General features: G+C 42.1%; 2 protein-coding genes across 4 annotated transcripts in view; one reads left to right on the top strand and one right to left on the bottom strand.

The window, feature by feature from the left end:
• Positions 1-13864, bottom strand: part of mical2a (microtubule associated monooxygenase, calponin and LIM domain containing 2a) — a 35486-nt gene extending 21622 nt beyond the window's left edge. The window contains exons 1-2 of one of the 3 annotated variants that reach the window (XM_034196995.1): positions 13596-13864; positions 1644-2011 (exon numbers count right to left, since the gene is read on the bottom strand). In XM_034196995.1, the coding sequence (XP_034052886.1) occupies positions 1644-1904 (261 nt within the window). In that variant the 5' untranslated portion in view covers positions 1905-2011; positions 13596-13864. The remainder of the gene's footprint in view (positions 1-1643; positions 2012-13595) is intronic. The other 2 variants (XM_034196993.1, XM_034196994.1) reach the window with 2 other exon arrangements.
• Positions 13824-20350, top strand: dkk3a (dickkopf WNT signaling pathway inhibitor 3a). Its single transcript, XM_034196996.1, has 8 exons — positions 13824-13928; positions 14908-15293; positions 15526-15633; positions 15720-15779; positions 16514-16606; positions 18053-18197; positions 18288-18444; positions 19149-20350. The coding sequence occupies exons 2-8, from the start codon at positions 15081-15083 to the stop codon at positions 19234-19236; spliced, it is 864 nt and encodes a 287-aa protein (XP_034052887.1). The 5' UTR covers positions 13824-13928; positions 14908-15080; the 3' UTR covers positions 19237-20350.
• The last annotated feature ends 147 nt before the right edge of the window (positions 20351-20497 follow it).

Here is a 20497-nt window from a genome sequence, read left to right on the forward strand (position 1 = left end):
AACAGTAGCACAGTAACACTTTATTTAACAACACAACCCTGTGGATTGTCAGAATTACAAAACTGACCTAAAACGTTTGGCTCAGAAGTTAAGGAGAGTCACACTTTATTTATTTGTACCTATTTTGGTGTTGAATCAGAACTAACCTGTAAACCTGAGCTCACGCTGAAGCATTTGAAACACACTTTAATAACAATCTGGGCTGGGCTCCAACTTAAGAAGAGCCAATAAAGAAAAGAGCACACCCTCAGAACAACTGGGGCCAAATAATCACAGTTGGTGAGAGATGCTGTCTGTTCTCTGCACAATAAAAACACTCTTTCATGCTGCAGGCCTGAAAGGTAATCACACTCCTCCAGGTTTTCCTACTTTCCCTCATCACCTTTACTGCCTAGCCCCCTCCAAAACACACACCCTGACATGATTTCTTTGTCCACTCCATATTCCAACTATCTCTCCATAAATAAACTCAAAAATAGCTCTCCAATAGCTCCCTTCTTACGCGTGTTACAGGAATTTGTCTTTTGTCTGCTATTTGCTCTCGGAAAGGGATCGGCTGTTTGTGTTATTTGGCTGCAGGGTAAAGAAAGCATAGTTGTAAAGTTGTTTATCTTCTGTATTTTTTCACAACTTCGGGGCCACTTTTTCTTTTGATTATGTGGACATGTGGTTGAGTATGATGTTTCTTAGCTGTGATTTATAGCAATGTTACTCTTTGAACGACTCATTACATTGATGGTTCAGTGGAGCATATTCTATGATATAAAGTTACATATGATGTTTGTATTTCATTATGTACTTTGTCATGTCGCACCTGTCTGAGGGGGAAATATCGAGTGCAAAGCAATGTATATCTGTTTAATTTCCTGCCTGTATGTTGGGAGCTGTTGCAGTGAAAGAGTGAGTGTTACAGTAGTGGATGGCAGGTTGAGGTGAAAAGTGCTACAGCTCACTTTAATACAGAGAGCTGATTGTTTCAAACAAAAACATGGTGTGACCTTACGTAGGTGAGGTCACTTAGACACTTCCTAAGTCATGAAAACATCAACTTTAATGATGTATGAACAAAACCTAATTATATTTGAAGACCATTTAAAAAAGGACCGGAGACATTTTAGCGGTGTGAACTGTTTTCAAAACGCATACAACGCTTTTTAAGCTCTCTGCACTTAATAAAAAGTATTGTGATATAGATCACTCATCGCGGTGAACATTTAGTCAGCTTTATTATCGTAATGTAATTGCTCAACAGTTGGAAAAACTCTTCTATTTTAGCTGATATACTTGAAAATGTTGATCAAGCAAATAAAGACTTTGTGAAAAGTAAGATGGATATTGTTGTTTTTTCTATTAAAATAGCTTCTGTGAGGCAGTTGACTGAAATTCTATGATGTGGTGCATTCACTTGGTGGTACAAAATAGCTATGTGACCACACAAACATAACAAAACGTTAAGAGTGCACTTTAGGTGTATGGGAATTGTGAGAAACCACCTGTCTGACACCAGGTGGAAAATACGTGTTTAGATGTATATATTTACATGTGTCTTGCTCTACACTCTTCAATCCATAATTTTCATCTCCTAGCCTATGAGCAGGAAATATTGTTGCAATACAGCTGTACAAAAACACATTTAAACATACCTTAGTGCCCACACAGGCTTGGCCTTTCTTGTACTCCTTGTGCGACATCCTCTTGTCCAGCTTACTCCACAGTGCTTGGGCCTTCCAGGAGGTGAGCTTGGCCTTCAGACTGCTGTAGAAAATGTCATTGTCGGCAGGGTCGAGGTCCAGCCTCCTGCAGAGGACGTTGAAGGCCTGGAGGGCTCCCTTACAGGTCGAGGACTGTACGAAGTCCTCAAACAGCTTGCCCACATTGTCCCTGTCCTCCTCCATCTCTCCCATGCTCCCTCTGAAGTAGAGAGTTTGCTGTGCTGAGGCTCCTGCTCACTTCAGCAGTCTCTGCCAGATGTGGCTACACCCTCAGCTTGGCCCGCACCGTCATGCCCAGTCTGTGAAGGCAAGACACATTAGAGTCTGATGTCATCTCATGGCAGAGCATCTCTCACAGATGGCTTTTGGCAGCTGATGTGTTTCCAAATTCTATAATTAGCCTGATTAAATGGAAACGTTTCATTAGATTATTTTAATTAAATGGTTTAGGGTTAAAATTGTTACATTTGAATTCAATGACAAAACAGCTGTATTTCATCTTCTCCATGACTCAAGCAGACATTACCGAATTATCAAGAGGCTGCTCTGTACCAGTCCTCGGTACAGTACAGTTAGCTTACACCCACACTGACGAGATAACATTTCAAGTAGAGACAAGACAGTGTAGATAAACACTGGGGATTGAACCAAAAAAAGTTAAATGAGCTGCCTGTCATTGTCAGACAGCTGCTGAGCACATTTACAACATGTGCTTTTTAGAGGCATAACCCTTTACAGAATTAAATCAGTGAAGAACCAACAAGAGGTAGTCACCATAAACAAATGATCAAAACTATAAAGTACAGTACAGTAAGCAGTATATATCTTGCGATTGAATCACATCTGCCAAATTGCACTAGGGGCATACATTGGAGCTTTCATTTTAAATTTGAACTGCACCTGTTGGGTTTCGTGAGGCTAACTCTGCCATGTGCGTAAAGTTTGGGGGAAAGTCCATTGGCCCTTTACCTCCTTGCCCAGACCATATCTTCAAATGTCACATATTTGAATCACTATGACAACGATGGAACGTTTTTGAACCGCTTCCTGCACTGTTGCAACGCCATTGCTATAAAGGAAATCTGTCCACAGAAACACACACAGACTAAAAAGGTGGAAACAATAACACCAGTGCATTGTCACAGCTGGCAAAAACATTTATGCTATACAGTGTTTCCCAGATCTGTGGGATATACTTGGGCGGGTGGTGACGGCCGGCGGGGGGGGGGGTCCGCGGAGAAAAAAAAGTTTTTACAACATGTTTATTTATTGACTTTTCATTCCTGTATAATCATTTTGTGCAAAGATGGCACTGTTTGTCAGAGCACTTCATCCTTCTGGGATTTCATGAAGAACAGCTCCAACGTCTGTGTGTATGGGAACGCCTCTAGTGCTGGTCCATTACGTCTTCAACAATGGTAAAAGTGGTTTCCTTATTATTGCAACTTGCAAGGAATTCAAACCTTTCATTCCTGGTTTGCAGGACTGACCATGGATGAGTAGACCGGAGAAGTATTTGTCTTGTGGCTGAAAACCAGACAATGTTTTCAGCAGTAGAGAGAGAGGTCTTTGAAACCAGTTGTAATGCAAGTTCAGACAAACACAGATTCATGAGCTTTGATTGTGTATGCATGCTTCATAGTCCGCCTTCTTCTGAGGAATGTGCCTTTGGTATGATTACATATGAGCCTATTTGTGAAATATACCATTACAAAAACTGACAGAATTAAATACAATACAGTTTAGTATTTTCTTAACTCCAATCAACCATCAAGCAATTCCTAAACCATGCCAGAAAAATCTTTGCCCAAACACAACATTAAAAGTAAAATGTGGAAATGTTCTGCATTTAGCATGCATGGGGAGGAGACCACAACTTCTGTGAGTTTTGGGACACATCTACCTTTGATATTTGAATGTTCCATAGAGCGGGATGGGCAAGGTTAGAGGAGGGGTCAGATTAGCTGTGCAGGACTCTAAACAGCCCCCCGCAATAATCTAAAATTACGGTCACACCCCACTCCTGGTAGTATCCCGACTGTGACACGAAACTGCTCAAAGACAGCTTCAGCCAGGGACAATACACCAACGCAATGGCAAAGTTAGGAGCTACTTCTGATAATCCTTCAACACTAGGTCACAACATATTTCATTATGATTTGAATGTGGGGATGTTTTGAATATTGCTCCGACAGCAACAATGTTTGTCCCCATGCTAAAATTAGCATATTCATCCATCCATCCATCCATCTTCTCCCGCCTATCCGTGGTCGGGTCGCGGGGGTAGCAGTTCCAGCAGAGAGCCCCAAACTTTCTTTTCCCTGGCGACATCAACCAGCTCTGACTGGGGGATCCCAAGGCGCTCCCAGGCCAGCGAAGAGATATAATCCCTCCACCTGGTCCTAGGTCTACCCCTTGGTCTCTTCCCAGCTGGACGTGCCTGGAACACCTCCCTAGGGAGGCGCCCAGGTGGCATCCTAACTAGGTGCCCGAACCACCTCAACTGGCTCCTTTCGACGCGAAGGAGGAGCGGCTCAACTCCGAGTCCCTCCCTGATGACCGAACTTCTCACCTTATCCCTAAGGGAGACACCAGCCACCCTGCGGAGAAAACCCATCTCGGCCGCTTGTATCCGCGATCTCGTTCTTTCGGTCATGACCCATCCTTCATGACCATAGGTGAGGGTAGGAACGAAAATGGCCCGGTAGACAGAGAGCTTTGCCTTCTGGCTCAGCTCCCTTTTCGTCACAACGGTGCGGTAAAGCGACTGCAGTACCGCTCCCGCTGCTCCGATTCTCCGGCCCATCTCACGCTCCATTGTTCCCTCACTCGAGAACAAGACCCCGAGATACTTGAACTCCTTCACTTGGGTTAAGGACTCATTCCCTACTTGAAGTGGACAGTCCATCGGTTTCCTGCTGAGAACCATGGCCTCAGATTTGGAGGTGCTGATCCTCATCCCAGCCACTTCACACTCGGTTGCGAACCGATCCAGTGAGTGCTGAAGGTCGCAGACCGATGAAGCCATTAGAACCACATCATCTGCAAAAAGCAGTGGTGCAATCCTTAGTCCACCGAACTGCAGACCCCCTCCCCCACGACTACGCCTCGAAATCCGATCCATGTATATTACAAACAGGATTGGTGACAAAGCGCAGCCCTGGCGGAGGCCAACCCTCACCGGAAATGTGTCCGACTTACTGCCGAGGACCCGGACACAGCTCTCGCTTTGGGAGTACAGAGATTGGATGGCCCTGAGTAGAGACCCCCTCACCCAGTGTTCGAAATGGGGGGGAGCCAGGGGGAGCTTGGCTCCCCCGAAGAGGGAGGGAGCTCCCCTGAAGGCCGACTTTGAAATAAATAGGGGGAGCCCAAAATAATCGTGTATATTTGTGTCACACAGATTAGAAATGTTGAGTTTCTGTAAATAAGTTCTTGAAATAAATAATAGTCATTGTTCATTACAGTTTCTGAATATTTGTTTTATATTTGTGAATATTTCTGGGTGTTGCCATCTGTACGTGGCGGCGCTGCATTCTTTACGCTACTTACGTTGCTATGGTTACGGCAGGCGATGCTGGCGCGGTATTTGATATTTTCATACTGATATTTTTTTTAACTCTGGCTTTGTAATAAAAAATATGGCGAAACGAAAACAGCCAAGCCCCGCAGCTTTTGGATTCACAAGCAAAGAAGCGAAGGAGTCTAAAAATGACAACGTGAACGGAACAACTTTTAGTTGGCCGGCTGTAAGCGGCGTTAGGGTCGAGTTTGACAGCTCCACACCGAGGGAGAGGCCTGCCGATGCGGAGCGTGAAGAGGCTTCAACAACGGCCACAGCCGTCGGCGCCACCTGCGCTAGCGAACCTGACGATGCCCATGACCTGCCTTTTAACTGGACACAAAAAATATGGAGTGAGTGGAATGAAAGTTATCTATGGCTTTTAAAAAAAAATAAAAAAATGTGGATGTGAGATTTGCAAAGAGGCAACAAGTATATTGATCTCCCTGCCGCTCGCAAAAAAATCCACCTTTGTGCACCTTTCACAAGAATGGATTCACATAATGTTCCTCCACATGTTGAGGCTCCAGTGCTCTCCCTGACCTTTTAGTCAGAGCGGAGCAGGACTCCTGACTTTTCCCTGTGTTTTTTATATATCTATTGTAATGTATTGTCTTTTATTGTGATTGTAGTAATGTGTTTTTATGTGATTGTAGTATTTATTAGCACTAAGAGCCAGGCACACGAAAAAGCGATCGAGATTTCGGAGATGAGAAAAAAGATGTCCTACCAAACAAGGTAGGACTATTGGCAATCAATATTGATCTAATGCAGGAAACATATACATCTTTCAGGTCTGCCTATATGATTGCCAAACAAATAAATAAATAGGGCTCCCCCGAAAGCAAATGGGTAATTCGAACACTGCCCTCACCCCATACTCCCGCAGCACCTCCCACAGTAACTCCCTGGGAACTCGGTCATACGCCTTCTCCAAGTCTACAAAACACATGTAGACCGGATAAGCGTACTCCCAGGCCCCCTCCAGGATCCTTGCGAGAGTAAAAAGCTGATCCGTCGTTCCACGACCAGGACGGAATCCGCATTGTTCCTCCTCAATCTGAGGTTCGACAATCGGCCTGACCCTCCTTTCGAGTACCTTAGAGTAAACTTTCCCGGGGAGGCTGAGTAGTGTGATGCCTCTGTAATTGGCACACACCCTCTGATCCCCCTTTTTAAAAAGGGGAACCACCACCCCGGTCTGCCACTCCTTCGGTACTGTTTCCGACTTCCACGCAACGTTGATGAGACGTGTCAACCATGACAGTCCCTCAACACCCAGAGCCTTCAGCATTTCCGGGCAGATCTCATCCACCCCCGGGGCTTTGCCACTGTGGAGTTGTTTGACGACCTCAGTGACCTCCCCCCGGGAGATTGGTGTTGATCCCCCGTCATACTCCAGCTCTGCCTCTAACATAGAGGGCGGAGTTGTCGGGTTCAGGAGTTCCTCAAAGTGTTCCTTCCAACGCCCTAACACTCCATCAGTTGAGGTCAACAACGTCCCATCCTTACTGTACACAGCTTGGATGGTTCCCTGCTTCCCCCCTCCTGAGGTGTCGGACAGTTTTCCAGAACAACTTTGGTGCCGCCCGAAAGTCCTTCTCCATGTCTTCTCCGAACTTCTCCCACACCCGCTGCTTTGCCTCGGCCACGGATGAGGCTGCTGCCCTTCGGGCCTGTCGGTACCTTGCAACTGCCTCGGGAGTCCCCCGGGATAACAAATCCCTGAAGGCCTCCTTCTTCAGTCGGACGGCTTCCCTGACCACCGGTGTCCACCAGGAGGTTCGAGGGTAACCGCCCCTTGAGGCACCTAGGACCTTGAGACCACAGCTCCCCGCCGCGGCTTCGGCAATAGAGGCTTTGAACACCGACCACTCTGGTTCAATGTCCCCAACCTCCACAGGAATGCCCGAAAAGCTCCGCCGGAGGTGTGAGTTGAAGGCCTCCTGAACTTGGGCCTCCTCCAGACGTTCCCAGTTCACCCGAACTACACGTTTGGGCTTACCAGGTCTATCCAGAGGCTTCCCCCGCCACTCAACCCAACTCACCACCAGATGGTGATCAGTTGACAACTCCGCCCCTCTCTTAGCATATTAATTTGCACAATAACCTGCTTGGCTGCGTGTTTGCATCCTGTTTAGGAGAAAGACTACAACAACACCAACCACCCTGTAGAAATACTATGCACCCAAGTGACCCTCAGTCTCTCCTTTGGTCACCTGTGTAGCTTTACAAGCCCCTGACCTGTGGGGAGATACTGTGGAGCCCCGAGGCCTTACACAGCCGACATTCAGCCTCAAACTCGGAGAGCGAACATTCCTTTGCCATGTGCATAGCCCTGCTCCATCAGCAGCCCTCAACACTCTGCTAGCCCCTCACTGGCTCCACCAGAGAGACAGTCACAGGACCACCGCCATCGTTTTTTGGGGGGAATTTATTCAGATTGTCAACGAGTGAGGAGCGATGACTGAGACAGGCAAGATATATGATTCAGGTGCTTTAATCTTTCATGCATGGCAGCAGACTGTGATGGGAAAATTGCTGTGTATTCTAGCATGTGGTATGTGGAGTGTTTGGGGCCTACATAATATCTTCTATAAAGCCTCTGTGGAGTCATTACTTTTGACAGTTGAGGTTAAAATATGTTGTTTGAGGTAGAGAGATGTTAACAGAATATAACATATTGTGCAGATAAGCAGACGTACATTTTCATAACTGCTGTCTTTTCACAAGAACAGCTATTAATAACTTTATGTTGACATCATTTTTATTCTAAACTTTGGATGGTGTTCAATAATCTCTCGAGCATTGGTGGAAAGTTCAAATAAAGACATGTTGACGGCACTTATGCTTTTCCGTTTCAGTCCAAGTAAAGTGGTTAAAAAAGCACAACTATTGGAACCATGTGTTGCACGAGTCTGCGAGGACCAATGAAAAGGTACCACTTACTGTCTTCAGAGCCAAGACAACGCTCAACACTCAAACTGCATTGTCTCAGACAGAGTCCAATGACTTCACCATCTCGGTCTGACAGAATGGAAAGTCAATTGTGGGCAGACAGAACAAACCCACAGAAAGACTGTAAAAATACAACTAATGACACACGAAGCGGAAAGAATACACACACACACACACACTGACTGCACACACACTATACATCACAAACGAACCATATAATGCTTAAGGGGGTCAGAGAGTTTAATAGTGAGCAGGTTTCCTCTTCAAGTCTCCTGTCTGTTTAGAAAAATCAGATTGAGTTTAAATGACTGTACCTAATTAGGTAAGTGAAAGGTATGGATTCATTTATGTTTCAACAGTGAGGATTTCATTCAGTGATAAGCTACACACTTCTGTGTTCGGATACTTTTCGGATATGTATAATTTTAACATTATTCATGTAATGACTTTACTGTACTCTGGCCCATTGCCCACAGAGAAAACTGTCTGTACTTCCAGAAGATAGATCTGTGACCGAGGGTACAGAAATAAGAGAGACAAAGCTATCTATCGGTTTCTACAATACAGGGGAATGATAGGAATGTGAAAAATAACCAGTTACACCTGGGAGGTAAAATGAGCATTTAAATAATAAAATAAAAACATGCCCACTTTTAACACACGTTCCCACCACATTCCTGTAAAACATACACATTTTATTTTTATCTTTTTATACACTAATGTGACTCATTATCAGGGTTTTATTTACATAGTGGAGGTTCATGGCAGGGATGAAGATATAGGCTTTGGCCAGCGGGTAATCCATTTTAGAAAGATCGATTCTTGGTTGGTTTTGGTGTTTTTGTTGGATTTTCTATCAATAAATAACTATCCATTCATATCCCAGAAGTACTTTCTTTAACACATTAACATGTGCAGTACATGAACAATCCAAAAGTGCCCACGTGTTTGCCTGGGCTTCATTAGCCAGTCCTTTCTAAATCATACAGTGTGACTCCGACAATGACAAAACTGTAAAGACACTCAACTCTGGGTCGAACCGATGACGCAATGTCTTCATTTGTTTTTGCAGAGCGCATAGCTTCAGGCTATCAGAGTACAATGGGAAGCTGACAACACAAGAAAAACATTGGAAGTGCTGGGAAAATGCACATACTGTGGTGTGGCCAGCCAGCAACAGTAATTACAGACTGGACTGAAGAAAACCAGGAAGGAACCCTCTGTAGGCTCGATAAGCAGGCAGTGTGCCTCATGGACTTCAGCAGCGGGCTCTGCCCTTCACCCGGCCCCAGAGACCACAGTATTATCACAGCCCTCTGAAACCTGGCTGCATGTTCAGCAGCGGTGCCAAAAGATCTGTCACGACGAGCAAGGTAGAAACACTGACAGAACAGATAAGAGTCAGTCAACTTCAGGGGAGAAACCTGTGAGTTTAGACAAAACAGGAGCAGGCTTTGAAGGCTGCTGTCTGCAGACCTTCTGCACACGAGGTGTGTTCACCACATGGCTCCTTCAGAGAGTGATTCCTCTGGACACACTGAGCCTGCCCAGCTGCTGACACAACAACAATTCACTAGAACAATTAATCTGACCATGACTACACTAAAGGAGAACAAATATATCATTTTGAGGGATATTGGAATTGTGATATTCTTTCTCGTTATTACAGGGACTAATAATCTTTGTATCTTTATTATTTGTATCTCTGAAATATAAAGTGTGGTTTGCCAGGATCTCTATCAAATGAACAGTCTGCAAAAATATGATTTATCCATCAGGACTTTCTGCAGCACTACAGTGCTAAATTCAGTATGGCATTTTGACAAATATTTCACCTCCTGCAGATATTGGACTAGTCCATTGCAATGACCATAAAAGTCTGATTAATGATTCAGCCCCAACTACACATTCTCATGTGTAACAATTAATATGTCTTATTTTATAAGAATTAACAGTCAACGAATGAACTAAGACAAAGGAAAACAGACTCACGTACCCTTCAGAAGAGACACACTTGTGAACTTTGATCCTCTTAACCGCCAAAAGTAGCAAATGTAAATCACAAAGGCGAAGACAAACTGCACACTGACTGACACTGAGGGTCAAAGATCAGTGGGCGTCTCTCATTCGTCCATATCACAGGGGTTGAAGGTGCAGACGGCGGTAATACTGCCTGGCAGGAATAGCCGATTCTGTAAGCCAACAATCAGTAAAGCCAGGCCCAGAATAGACATGAAGAGTCATATTTCAGGCCAAAACAGCACATCACATGAAAAGTTATCAACAGGGCTCGACCCTGTAAACAAAACTACCTAAGATGATAACACAAATGTTCAAAGTCCCAATCAATAGCAGACAAACGGTCTAGGCTCACTCATGTTAAACTGTAGCAGGACTTGAAAGCAACACAGAGTAAAGCTTCGCACAACAACAAATAAAAAAACAACACTATGGACTTGCTGTAACATTAGAAGTGTTTTGGTAGTTGAGCGATGCATCATGGTGATGCTCTGAGGAAGAGATACAAAGCCTTATTTTACATTTGAGTGCTCCTTCAGATGCCTCCCTTCCAAACTTCTGCTGCGGAGAGTCTGTTTTCCTGTCTAGATCAAAGCTCAGAGGAGAGCTGCCTCTGTACAATTCCACCTCTGTGATTTTATAGCATGACTCAGATAAGTTTAAACCCTTTTCAGCATGCTCCTCGCTGACCAGCTGGAACGGGTTAATGATATCCTGCTGTGACTTTACCACAGCAAAGTCTCCTTGTCCCTCCTTCAGTGGCTCTATCTCGAGGGGTGCTACGGTTTAGTTGTATGTCATGACATATCTTGGGATGTAGCAGCTTTGAAGAGAGCTTACATATTTGTTGACGTTTACAGGCTAGCAGGCAAAAAGGGAACAACATGCACCACCACTGCTGGTTCCTGGACACATGTGTCTGGTTTTTTCATGCTGTGGAACCAGGAAGGAAACATATTGCTGAGAGGAATGAGAAAGTTTACAACACCTCCCAGGCAATAATGAGCACAAGCTTCCACTCACAGTCTGTTTATCGGGCTGTGTGAAACAGTTACATTGTTTCCATCCACAGTATTACATCCTCACATATCTTTATGAATCAGAAGTATTGTACTGATTCGCTCACTCACTAGGCCTTTCATTTGTTGAAAAATAACTCAGGTATCCACCCGCTGATTTGGACCAATTTTGAAATGGATGGGTTCAATAGGTTTCATGAAAATCAGGTCAGTATCTATCAATCAATCAATCAATCAATGTTTATTTATATAGCCCAATATTACAAATGTTACATTTGTCTCAGTGGACTTCACAGTAGTTGTTTTCCTGTTCTCCTTGTGACAAAGAGGAATTGAAATCATTGGCAATGGTAATGATTTTACAGTAGGAGCAACTTAAAGACTGAAGTAAGCACTGAGACTTGTGGGATAATCTTGCAGGAGACTTTAAATGGAATAGATTGCATCTAAAAGACGAGGTATTATTTTTAGGTTTTCTGTCATCATAATTTAGGCCTCGATGGCTTTTTTTATCTCCACACTGTTTTTAAGTTAAACTCCAGTAAAGCTGTTAATTACAACCTACAAATAAAAGGCTGGCACAGGCATTGGTAGTTTTAAGCTACTGAAGCGGTGCTCTTTTCAAACACTCCGCCAACAAACAAAGTCTGTTTAAAAAATGTGGAAGTTTGTGGACTGTCAATGTCAACTGAAGTGGTTTGATACACCAATATCTCATGGTGGTTACAGGGAAGTCCAGGACATTAGTTGTATTTGCTCGTACAGCCTTGTGATCTGCAGATGTTTACGTTCTCTCCGCTCTAGGGTGACTGTGTTTGTTGGAAGGAGGAGAACATGATTCAGAGTTAAACCTGTAATTACTGGGCTTCAGAACAGAAGCCTTGCAGCTATGTCTACAAAAAAACACTGTTGATAAACTATCGCCAAAAGAGTACTTGTCTCTTGAGAAATACACTGTTGACATTGTCTTTCCATATATTTATAACATAGCACATCAATTACAAAAAAAAACTAGGAGGGGAATTCCAGTAAGAAGAGAATACAGTGGTTGCTGTTTGCGCAAAGAGGTTGTTGAACACAGGGAGCATAAATCACATGCACCATCAGTGTTTAGAACAAAAATGTTAAGGACGATGTTTAGATGTTAGCATGTTCACTGGCAAAATCTTTCTGCAATAAAATGTGGATTTTACAGTCTGATATAAGGGCAAGCTGTATCCTAGACAGTGTTAGAGTAGACAGGAAATGATTGCTCACACAACAATGGGAAGTAGAGCTCACTGTTTGTATGACTATGTTGACCCTCCTTAAAAATGTTGCCGAACAAATCATGGATCATCTTGCAAGACGTATGAGTCACACCGGACTGAGTTCATGCGGTATGGGGAAACGTGGGAGGTATACAAGCTTTTTTTCTGAATGAATCGGAAAAAAATGTTTTTTCCTGCTTCATCAAGAAACCGGTGTTTATCAAAAGTTAATCTGTGAATTTGATCAATTGCAGTGGCTATGTTTCCTTGCCTGTAGACACACTAGAAAACATTAACAGTAGCAGTTTCTGTTTAAACTTCATTCAGTAACCCGACAGTACCACACCTTGCTTTAATATGCAGTGTGTGCCATTACAACCACAGAGACAGGAGGAGGGCTTTACAGTGTGAACGCTGGTGGAGTCAGAAGAGTTTATGAGCCTGTTCACAGAACAACATTAACTTTTACTTAATGGTTGGATTTTTTTAAAACAACAACAACCAAAAGCATTAGCATGGGATTACAATAATCTGGATGTACCTGTTCCTTTGAATTGACAGACACCCTGTGAATCCAGTTTTGAATGGGTTGGCCGGGAGGCATGTTTGAAAGTCAGTGATGTATGCCTCCATGTGATTTATAGCATACACATCAGCATGACAAAAATACAGGTTACACAAGTGGATATAACCTTTGTGTTATCACGTAACAGAGAGAACCCCAGAAGATACCTAACTCTTCTCAGACAGCGTCCTCAACGCGATTATATTAAAACACGAGATTTAACACGTGTTCATTAAATTTCCCCAAAAAAATGATACCTTGCTTTAAAGCCACGTTTCAGAACAAACTGCATTTGCTCGTAATTAGCTTCCTAGTTGATACAAAGAGTAATACCGGTGTAAACTGTGGGTTACTTTGATAAAACAGTTTAAGCGACAACTTGTAATACAACATTGCCGGGGTCATAGCCAAAAACTTGATGTTTTCAAATAAGGACAACAGCACTTCTGTCAGGTGTCTCAATCACTTAGGAAATACATAACAAATAAGGTGTAAAACAAAAGGACTTGCCACATATATCAGTTAGAACTCTCCTTCTTTCCAGTGTGTTTGGTCACACGCCGTCCTGAAGTGTGTGTGTGAGCAGTGTGTCGGTCCTCAGTCCCTGACAGCAGGCAGCAGTGTTTCTGTGCAGCTCTATGGAGCAGCTGGGTCCAGTGTTAGAGGGCGGGGCTCAGGACACATCCCTGAGCACAGCTATGCAGAGCAGCTACTGGGCTGCTGTGAGTTCTCTTTCATCCAGAGGATCCACACTTCCTCATGCCAAACGCATAGTTCAATACTCATCCGACCACCCGCAGTCTGCTGATAGCCTGCAGGACAAAATGACTACTTGCACAACAGGTTGGATTCATGGGGTTTAATCATAGACTGTATTCATTTAAACTGACTTTTTAATGTTAGAAACTGAATAAAAACTAGATTATTAAATCCTTACTAACATGTTTGTAAAAGCCTGTTCATGAGATTAAACTGAAATATCGTGATGTTTATGAATTGTATGAAGAAATAGCTTAGACTCACTCAGACCAAATAAGTGGGAATATAAAGAGTGAAACCTATTTCTGATACAATACACTAGCCTTTCAGGTGTAGTTCCTCATGTTTGCGCCTGGGCTCCATACGTGTCCGGACCAGTCAACACATTACACATTTTACAGCGTGTCAGCAGAAACTACAGTCCACGCAGCACATGGACAAAAGCATTGACAATCTGAAAACGAGTGCGCAAAAAATGGAGACCCTGGTCTGAATATCTTTAGCATGAAAGCAAATGTCGCCATCTTGAGGTCAGGCTGTGAAACTACAGGAGATTAGTTAAGACTCGGAAATACGTTGAGCCCCGGGGGAAATTGGAGTAGGTCTACGCCAGTTGCTTCGATTGTAAGTTATTGAAACATTTTAAATACAAACTAGTATGTCAAATATGTTCGTTGTACTTCAATAAATAGTATTACAATAAAATGAAAACAATATAAAAACGTATAACCAGTGTGTTGCACGATTACAATAGTATTATTGCACAGGGCATAGATGTTCACCAAAAGTAAGAAAACACATTTCCCCACTAACCCATGGTAATTGTGATTTAGTTTGTCCACGTTTTAGATCTTTAATTTTTCTTTCTTGTTCCTTCTTTTCCTTAAACATTTTTCTACGCAATTCAATGGAGATTGGTGAATTTTCTTTTTAATTCTCACAGCATTTGAACATGTTGGAAACAGTGCTTTAACTTCAGAACACAAGTTTATTTTTGACTGAAATAGCCACTTTGGCTAATTTATTAATTACATTTAGAAACGATTTTTTTCATATATTCCAGTTTAAACCAGCTTCAGCTACTGTGAGTTGGTACCTGTTTAAGAGATGTTATGCATGAGGTGATGACCTCTCCGTGACGGATATCAGCTGTGGCGCTGTCTGATTCTCAGCATCACAGCCACACCCTCCTCACAGTGCAGCAGCAGCAGCAGCCGCAGCAGCCGCAGCAGCAGCATGGTGATGAGGATGGGGATGCAAGTCGCACTGCTAGTTTTGGCTCTCACGACTGTCTGCAATGGCATCCTCCCTGAGATAGTGAACTCAGGCATCAGTCACATCCTGCTGGATAATTCGGTCCAGGGAGGCACGGAGCAGGACAGCACGTTTGTGGAAGTGGAGCAGCTGCCAGAGGATCTGCAGCACAAGCCTGAGGATGCGTTTCATCAAGTAGGCAGACAGTTAGTCAGCATCTAGTTTTTACATGACATGGCATTATTTCACTGCTCACTTCAGATCAAAACTGTGTATTTGTATACATAGTTGGCTGGTATAATGAGATCTATTTTTAGTGAGGAATAGACAGTTAAAAAAAAAGCAGCAGAGCTAGAATATGGGAGTGACTTCTTAATGCATAATTTTACCTCAAATCTGTATCTGATCATCTCTCCAATTCTTCTAGAAGGACAACGAGAGTGACAGTTCCAGCCCTCATCCCAATAACCTTCCTCCAAGTCATCACAACGAAACTGCTTCTGATAATGAATCCGTCCACACCTCAGTAGAACGGGTACGTTTAAAAACAGTAAACAAAAGTGAGATTGTGCTTGTTTCCCTTTGTGAATGAAACCTAACAGATGTCCCATCTTCACAAAGGAGATGAACAACATTACAACAGACGCCCAGTTCAGTGACCTGGGGAACAATATTGATAATGTAAGTTTTTCCTATGGTCTTATATAATATGGACCAGAACACACATCTATCTTTAAGTAAAAAAATTATCAATATGTCTTAATGTCTGCCATCATTAAACAGCCATCTACTTGGGATAATGCCCAGCTGATAAAAAGTGTGTGTGGGATGTGCAGTGTGTTCCTGTAATTATGCAGTGCATTTTTCAAAGTGCTGACTGGCTTTTGGGGGAATTCACTTCACGGAAAAGCTTCCTCTGCAAGTTACCATATTGCATCTTAATAACTTTTACATTTTTATTTTTAGAGTTTGTTTAACACACCAGATAAAAACTATTACCTGAATGACCTTGTCAGAATAATAATGATGTGGATCATCACCTTAGCATATTGCAAGTCTACATTTTTATTGTATTAAACATTTTTTTACTTTGTTTAATGGCAGAAGAACTGGATTATGTTTACCTGTACGTACTTTGGGACACTAGTCTGTCCCAGTTTCAAGAGTTAAAAATAAAACTCCTTTTAAATATGTGGCAGCTTTAAATATTCAATAAAGAGTCACATGATAAACTGATGGGTGGGCACACATTTTAAGACGGATATTTGCTTTGCATATTTTACAATAAAATGCATAATTTGAGTATTGATTGATTTGAGTAGATCATCAGGAAATCACTCATGTTCATGGAAACATAGACAACCTTGTTATTCCATGTGTTGGAGTTAGAAGTAAATCCTCTCTCTTGTGTCTAGGGATGCAGTGCTGATGGAGACTGTGGGAAGGACCGATATTGCCTTCATGACACACACAACTCCAAGTGTCTGCCTTGTAAAGCAACCGATATGGTAGGTGAACTTTAGTTACATTTATGTGGACGACTGCACTATTTTGGCATTTATTTTCTCTAAAATGTTGCTTTCAAACACACACACACACACACACACACACACACACACACACACACACACACACACACACACACACACACACACACACACACACACACACACACACACACACACACACACACACACACACACACACAGTCCCTTCCGGCGGGCTGGGGTTTCACTCGGACTGCATTGCAGCGTGTCCACAAGTGTAACCGGAGTGTGTTGTTTGTGAACACTCTGTCCTATGAGGTGCACATGAAAGAACATCATGTGTCAAGGTTAAATATGAGCTCCTCTTTACCCGCTGCTGTCTCTCTCAAAGGACGTCTACAACTAAAATAATATCAGTAATGAAAGTCTTCTCTCTAGAGAGTCAGCCATTGGTTTTTATTTAAGACTACCTTACTGCTGCTTATTCATAGTGCCTTCATTGGATGAACTATATAGCAGACAGAAGCAGTGCAAAGAGATGAAGATGCTGGCAGTCTGCCAAACACCGATACAGTGTACATTGATAATAAATACATAGAGGACAGGATCTGTGTCTCGTCAAATATGCTGCACTGGAAAACTCTGCATGGAAATAACCAGAACACTGTCGCCCGTATCCCCAAATTAACAATTCATAAAGGTTGTGTTCTTATCTTACTGCTATCAGAGACCAGGTGACCCACGGATCTCATGTATATTTAATTTAAAGAATTAGCAGACCTCACGCTAGAGATAATCATTGTCATTCACAGGGTGAGTTTCAGCCTTTTTAAACGCATGCCATGAGCTAATCTTTGTGACTTTTAAGACACCTGTGTCGCAAAGATAATTTGATTAACCATACTAACATCTTGGCTGTTTGGTGATATCATAGACTGTATAGGTAATTCCTGTGTAAATGCAAAGTTAGGAAAATTAAAAACATTGATTGACTGAAATTATTATTGCAGAGAAAAAATGTTTTCTATACACCAAATGCAGCTGCCCGGCGTATCCAAGACTTGTATTTCAATCCTTTATAAAAAAAATAGCCCTGATGCATGCGGTACGGTGCAGCTGCGGTTAGCGGTTATAAATTGTTATTTTATTTTCCTGTCATGTTGTCTGTACATCAATGTTTTCTTTTTCTTATTTTCCTTGTGTCCATTTCCTTGCTTCTCTACATCATATAGAGCCATCTAGTGGTAAAACTTTGCATTTGTCACCTGTGAGTTTCTTTGCTTTTTTAAGGTATTTTCATTCATCTTGTATATAAAGGTTACCCCCTGAATAAGATGTGTGTGCTCACGCATTGCCTATTTATTAATGCCACCATGAAATAGCAATTTGATTAAGGTTTTTATAACTTTTTGTCAGCAGAGTGCTTTTGACCTTTCTGCTTAAACCATTTTCTCTCTATTCTCTCAGTCCTGCACTAAGGATAAGGAGTGCTGTGGGGACCAGCTGTGTGTATGGGGTCAGTGCAGTGTGAATGCAACAAAAGGAGAGGCGGGCAGCACTTGTGAACATCAGACCGACTGCAGCCCGGACCTCTGCTGTCTTTTCCACAAAGGTACAGTTCAGCACACTGTTCACTGTATGCTGCTAAACTATTCTCTGCATTCTCTCGCAACATGTATCTGTGTGTTGTCCTTGTGTTCAGCGCTGCTCTTCCCTGTCTGCTCGACCAAGCCCATAGAGCGTGAGCGCTGCTTTGGGGCCTCCAACCACCTGCTGGAGCTGCTGTCCTGGGACGTCCAGGACGATGGACCCAGGAAACATTGCCCCTGTGCAGGAAATCTCCACTGCCAGCATCTGGGGTGAGTGAAGAACATAATAGCATATCATTGTTTTTGAGTAATCTATTCTCATAAAATCATTACAAAATGACATTAAAGGAATCCTTCACCCTCTGAGTTATCATTTGTTTATAATTACGCACCCAGTGTTACCTTGAACTGTGTTTTTGTCCCATGCCTCCAAGGTGAATAACAAATCCAAAAACTGAAGAAAAGTATGAATGAAAGTAAATGGGGGCAGCGTTCAACAACAGCAAAACTACATCAAGCATCCTTTTACAAAACCTCCACAACGTGTGTTGCACAATCCAAGTTTGATTTATATCATCATATGTTACTACTTTCAAAACATACAGCACACCTGCTCCAATGTGACTTTTTAAGTGTATGACATTTAGTGAAAAAGCTTATGTTTTGGAAGTAGTGATTATACAACTGAAAAAATTTGACTTTGAGATTATATTGCACAAGTTTTAGTTTTGATATAGTTTTGTTATTAAAGACAGCCTGCTTGTACATCAGTTAGTAAAGAGTGTTTTCTCCCTTTTTGGATTCTTTATTTACGGCGGAGGCACTAGAAATAAACGTTTTCTTCAATATCTAAAGGACACACGGTGTAATGACTCCATTTAAAAACGGGGGAAGTATTTCTTTAAAGCTTTATATGTATTTTACTAAATGTCTTTATCCCCAATACTACACTGAGGTGCTCTGCTTTTCGACAGGCGAGGGTCCATGTGCCTTAAAGGAGAGGACTCGAGTGAAGAGGAACTGACAGACAGTCTGTACTCAGAGATAGACTATATCATCTGACCCTGGGGTCCCCACTGACTCCACAGCTTTGTTGCAAAGAGCACTTTCTGTTTGCCAGCTTAATCCAAAGTGGTAAAGATACACAGCATGGAATATATATTTTTTTAATTTGCTATTATTTAGACCTGAGGATAAAGATAGATATAAAAAGGTACTAACAAAAAACAGGAATCATTATATTTGCAGTCATGTGTTGATAATATTCCTCACTACTTAATGCATCATCTTAACTTCAACCCTTATCTAATGTCACAGCCCTTCAATGGACAGTAACACAATACATCTTCTAGACACTGCATCTCTGTTGACTATTCACCTCACATCAGCTTTTTCTGTCATCTGTATGACATATTTCAGCTGATATCATGTTGAATTAGCAGCACTGCATCTTCTCAATTGAGACCAAAATAATACACCCAGTTTGCAATACGAATGAACTAACTATGCACCAAGAAGGATGCACTGTGTACTGAATAGTAAAAGAAAAACACAGTATCACAGGAGCATGCAATACTAGTATTATGTGATGCTTTCAATACTCCCTTGAGCAATACTTGTGTATTTCAGCACTCTGTGAAAGTATTAGGTTAACATGTAAATAGACAGTTGGTCATATTGGATGCTCATTTGCATCCTTGTACATGTCTGACATAACCTCAGTTTTGTTTGAGAGTAAATCTAATATCAATCCCGTGAAGTTGTTTGTACCAAACCTTTTCCGTTAGCATTCCTGATGAAATGTTTTGGTTGCTTGATCCTAGCAATATCTGCTAAGTACTTATTATATGGCAGTGACGACATATACTGTACGCACAACAGGTGTCCAACATGCCACGTTGTTATATATTCTATCTATATGTATATATATATATATATTAATTGTGTAATGTGCTTTTCTTGTGTTTGTTTTTTCCTTTTCTATCAACTTATTTTAATTGTCTTTCAAGCAATATCTCGTATGCAACAGCATGTCAACATATCAGATGTTGGTTCAACACAACTGCTTATTCAAGTAAACTAATTCAACTATAGTCAACTCGGGACTTGGACCTTGTTTGAAAATGTAACAAATCCTGTATTAGCACCAATAAATCGTATTGTCTGAATACATTTATATTAGTGAATTTGTACTTTTCTGAATTCTCATCTATTAAATGTGGAAATATGAAAATGACAAAGCAATAACTGTTCCTTAACAATCACTTATCAGCCCAAAGATCTGTATCATCTCATCCAAAGTTATAGTACTTTTATTTAATTT

This window comes from Gymnodraco acuticeps, unplaced genomic scaffold, assembly GCF_902827175.1.
Source record: "Gymnodraco acuticeps unplaced genomic scaffold, fGymAcu1.1, whole genome shotgun sequence".
Lineage (NCBI taxonomy): Eukaryota > Metazoa > Chordata > Actinopteri > Perciformes > Bathydraconidae > Gymnodraco > Gymnodraco acuticeps.

What these genes read in the sequence shown, in the direction of transcription:
- dkk3a (XM_034196996.1), top strand. Translation starts at nt 15,081, where the DNA reads ATGGTGATGAGGATGGGGATGCAAGTCGCACTGCTAGTTTTGGCTCTC. An exon ending in CTGAGGATGCGTTTCATCAA is followed by an intron (nt 15,294 to 15,525) that starts GTAGGCAGACAG and finishes CAATTCTTCTAG; the next exon opens with AAGGACAACGAGAGTGACAG. An exon ending in CTCCACTGCCAGCATCTGGG is followed by an intron (nt 18,445 to 19,148) that starts GTGAGTGAAGAA and finishes GCTTTTCGACAG; the next exon opens with GCGAGGGTCCATGTGCCTTA.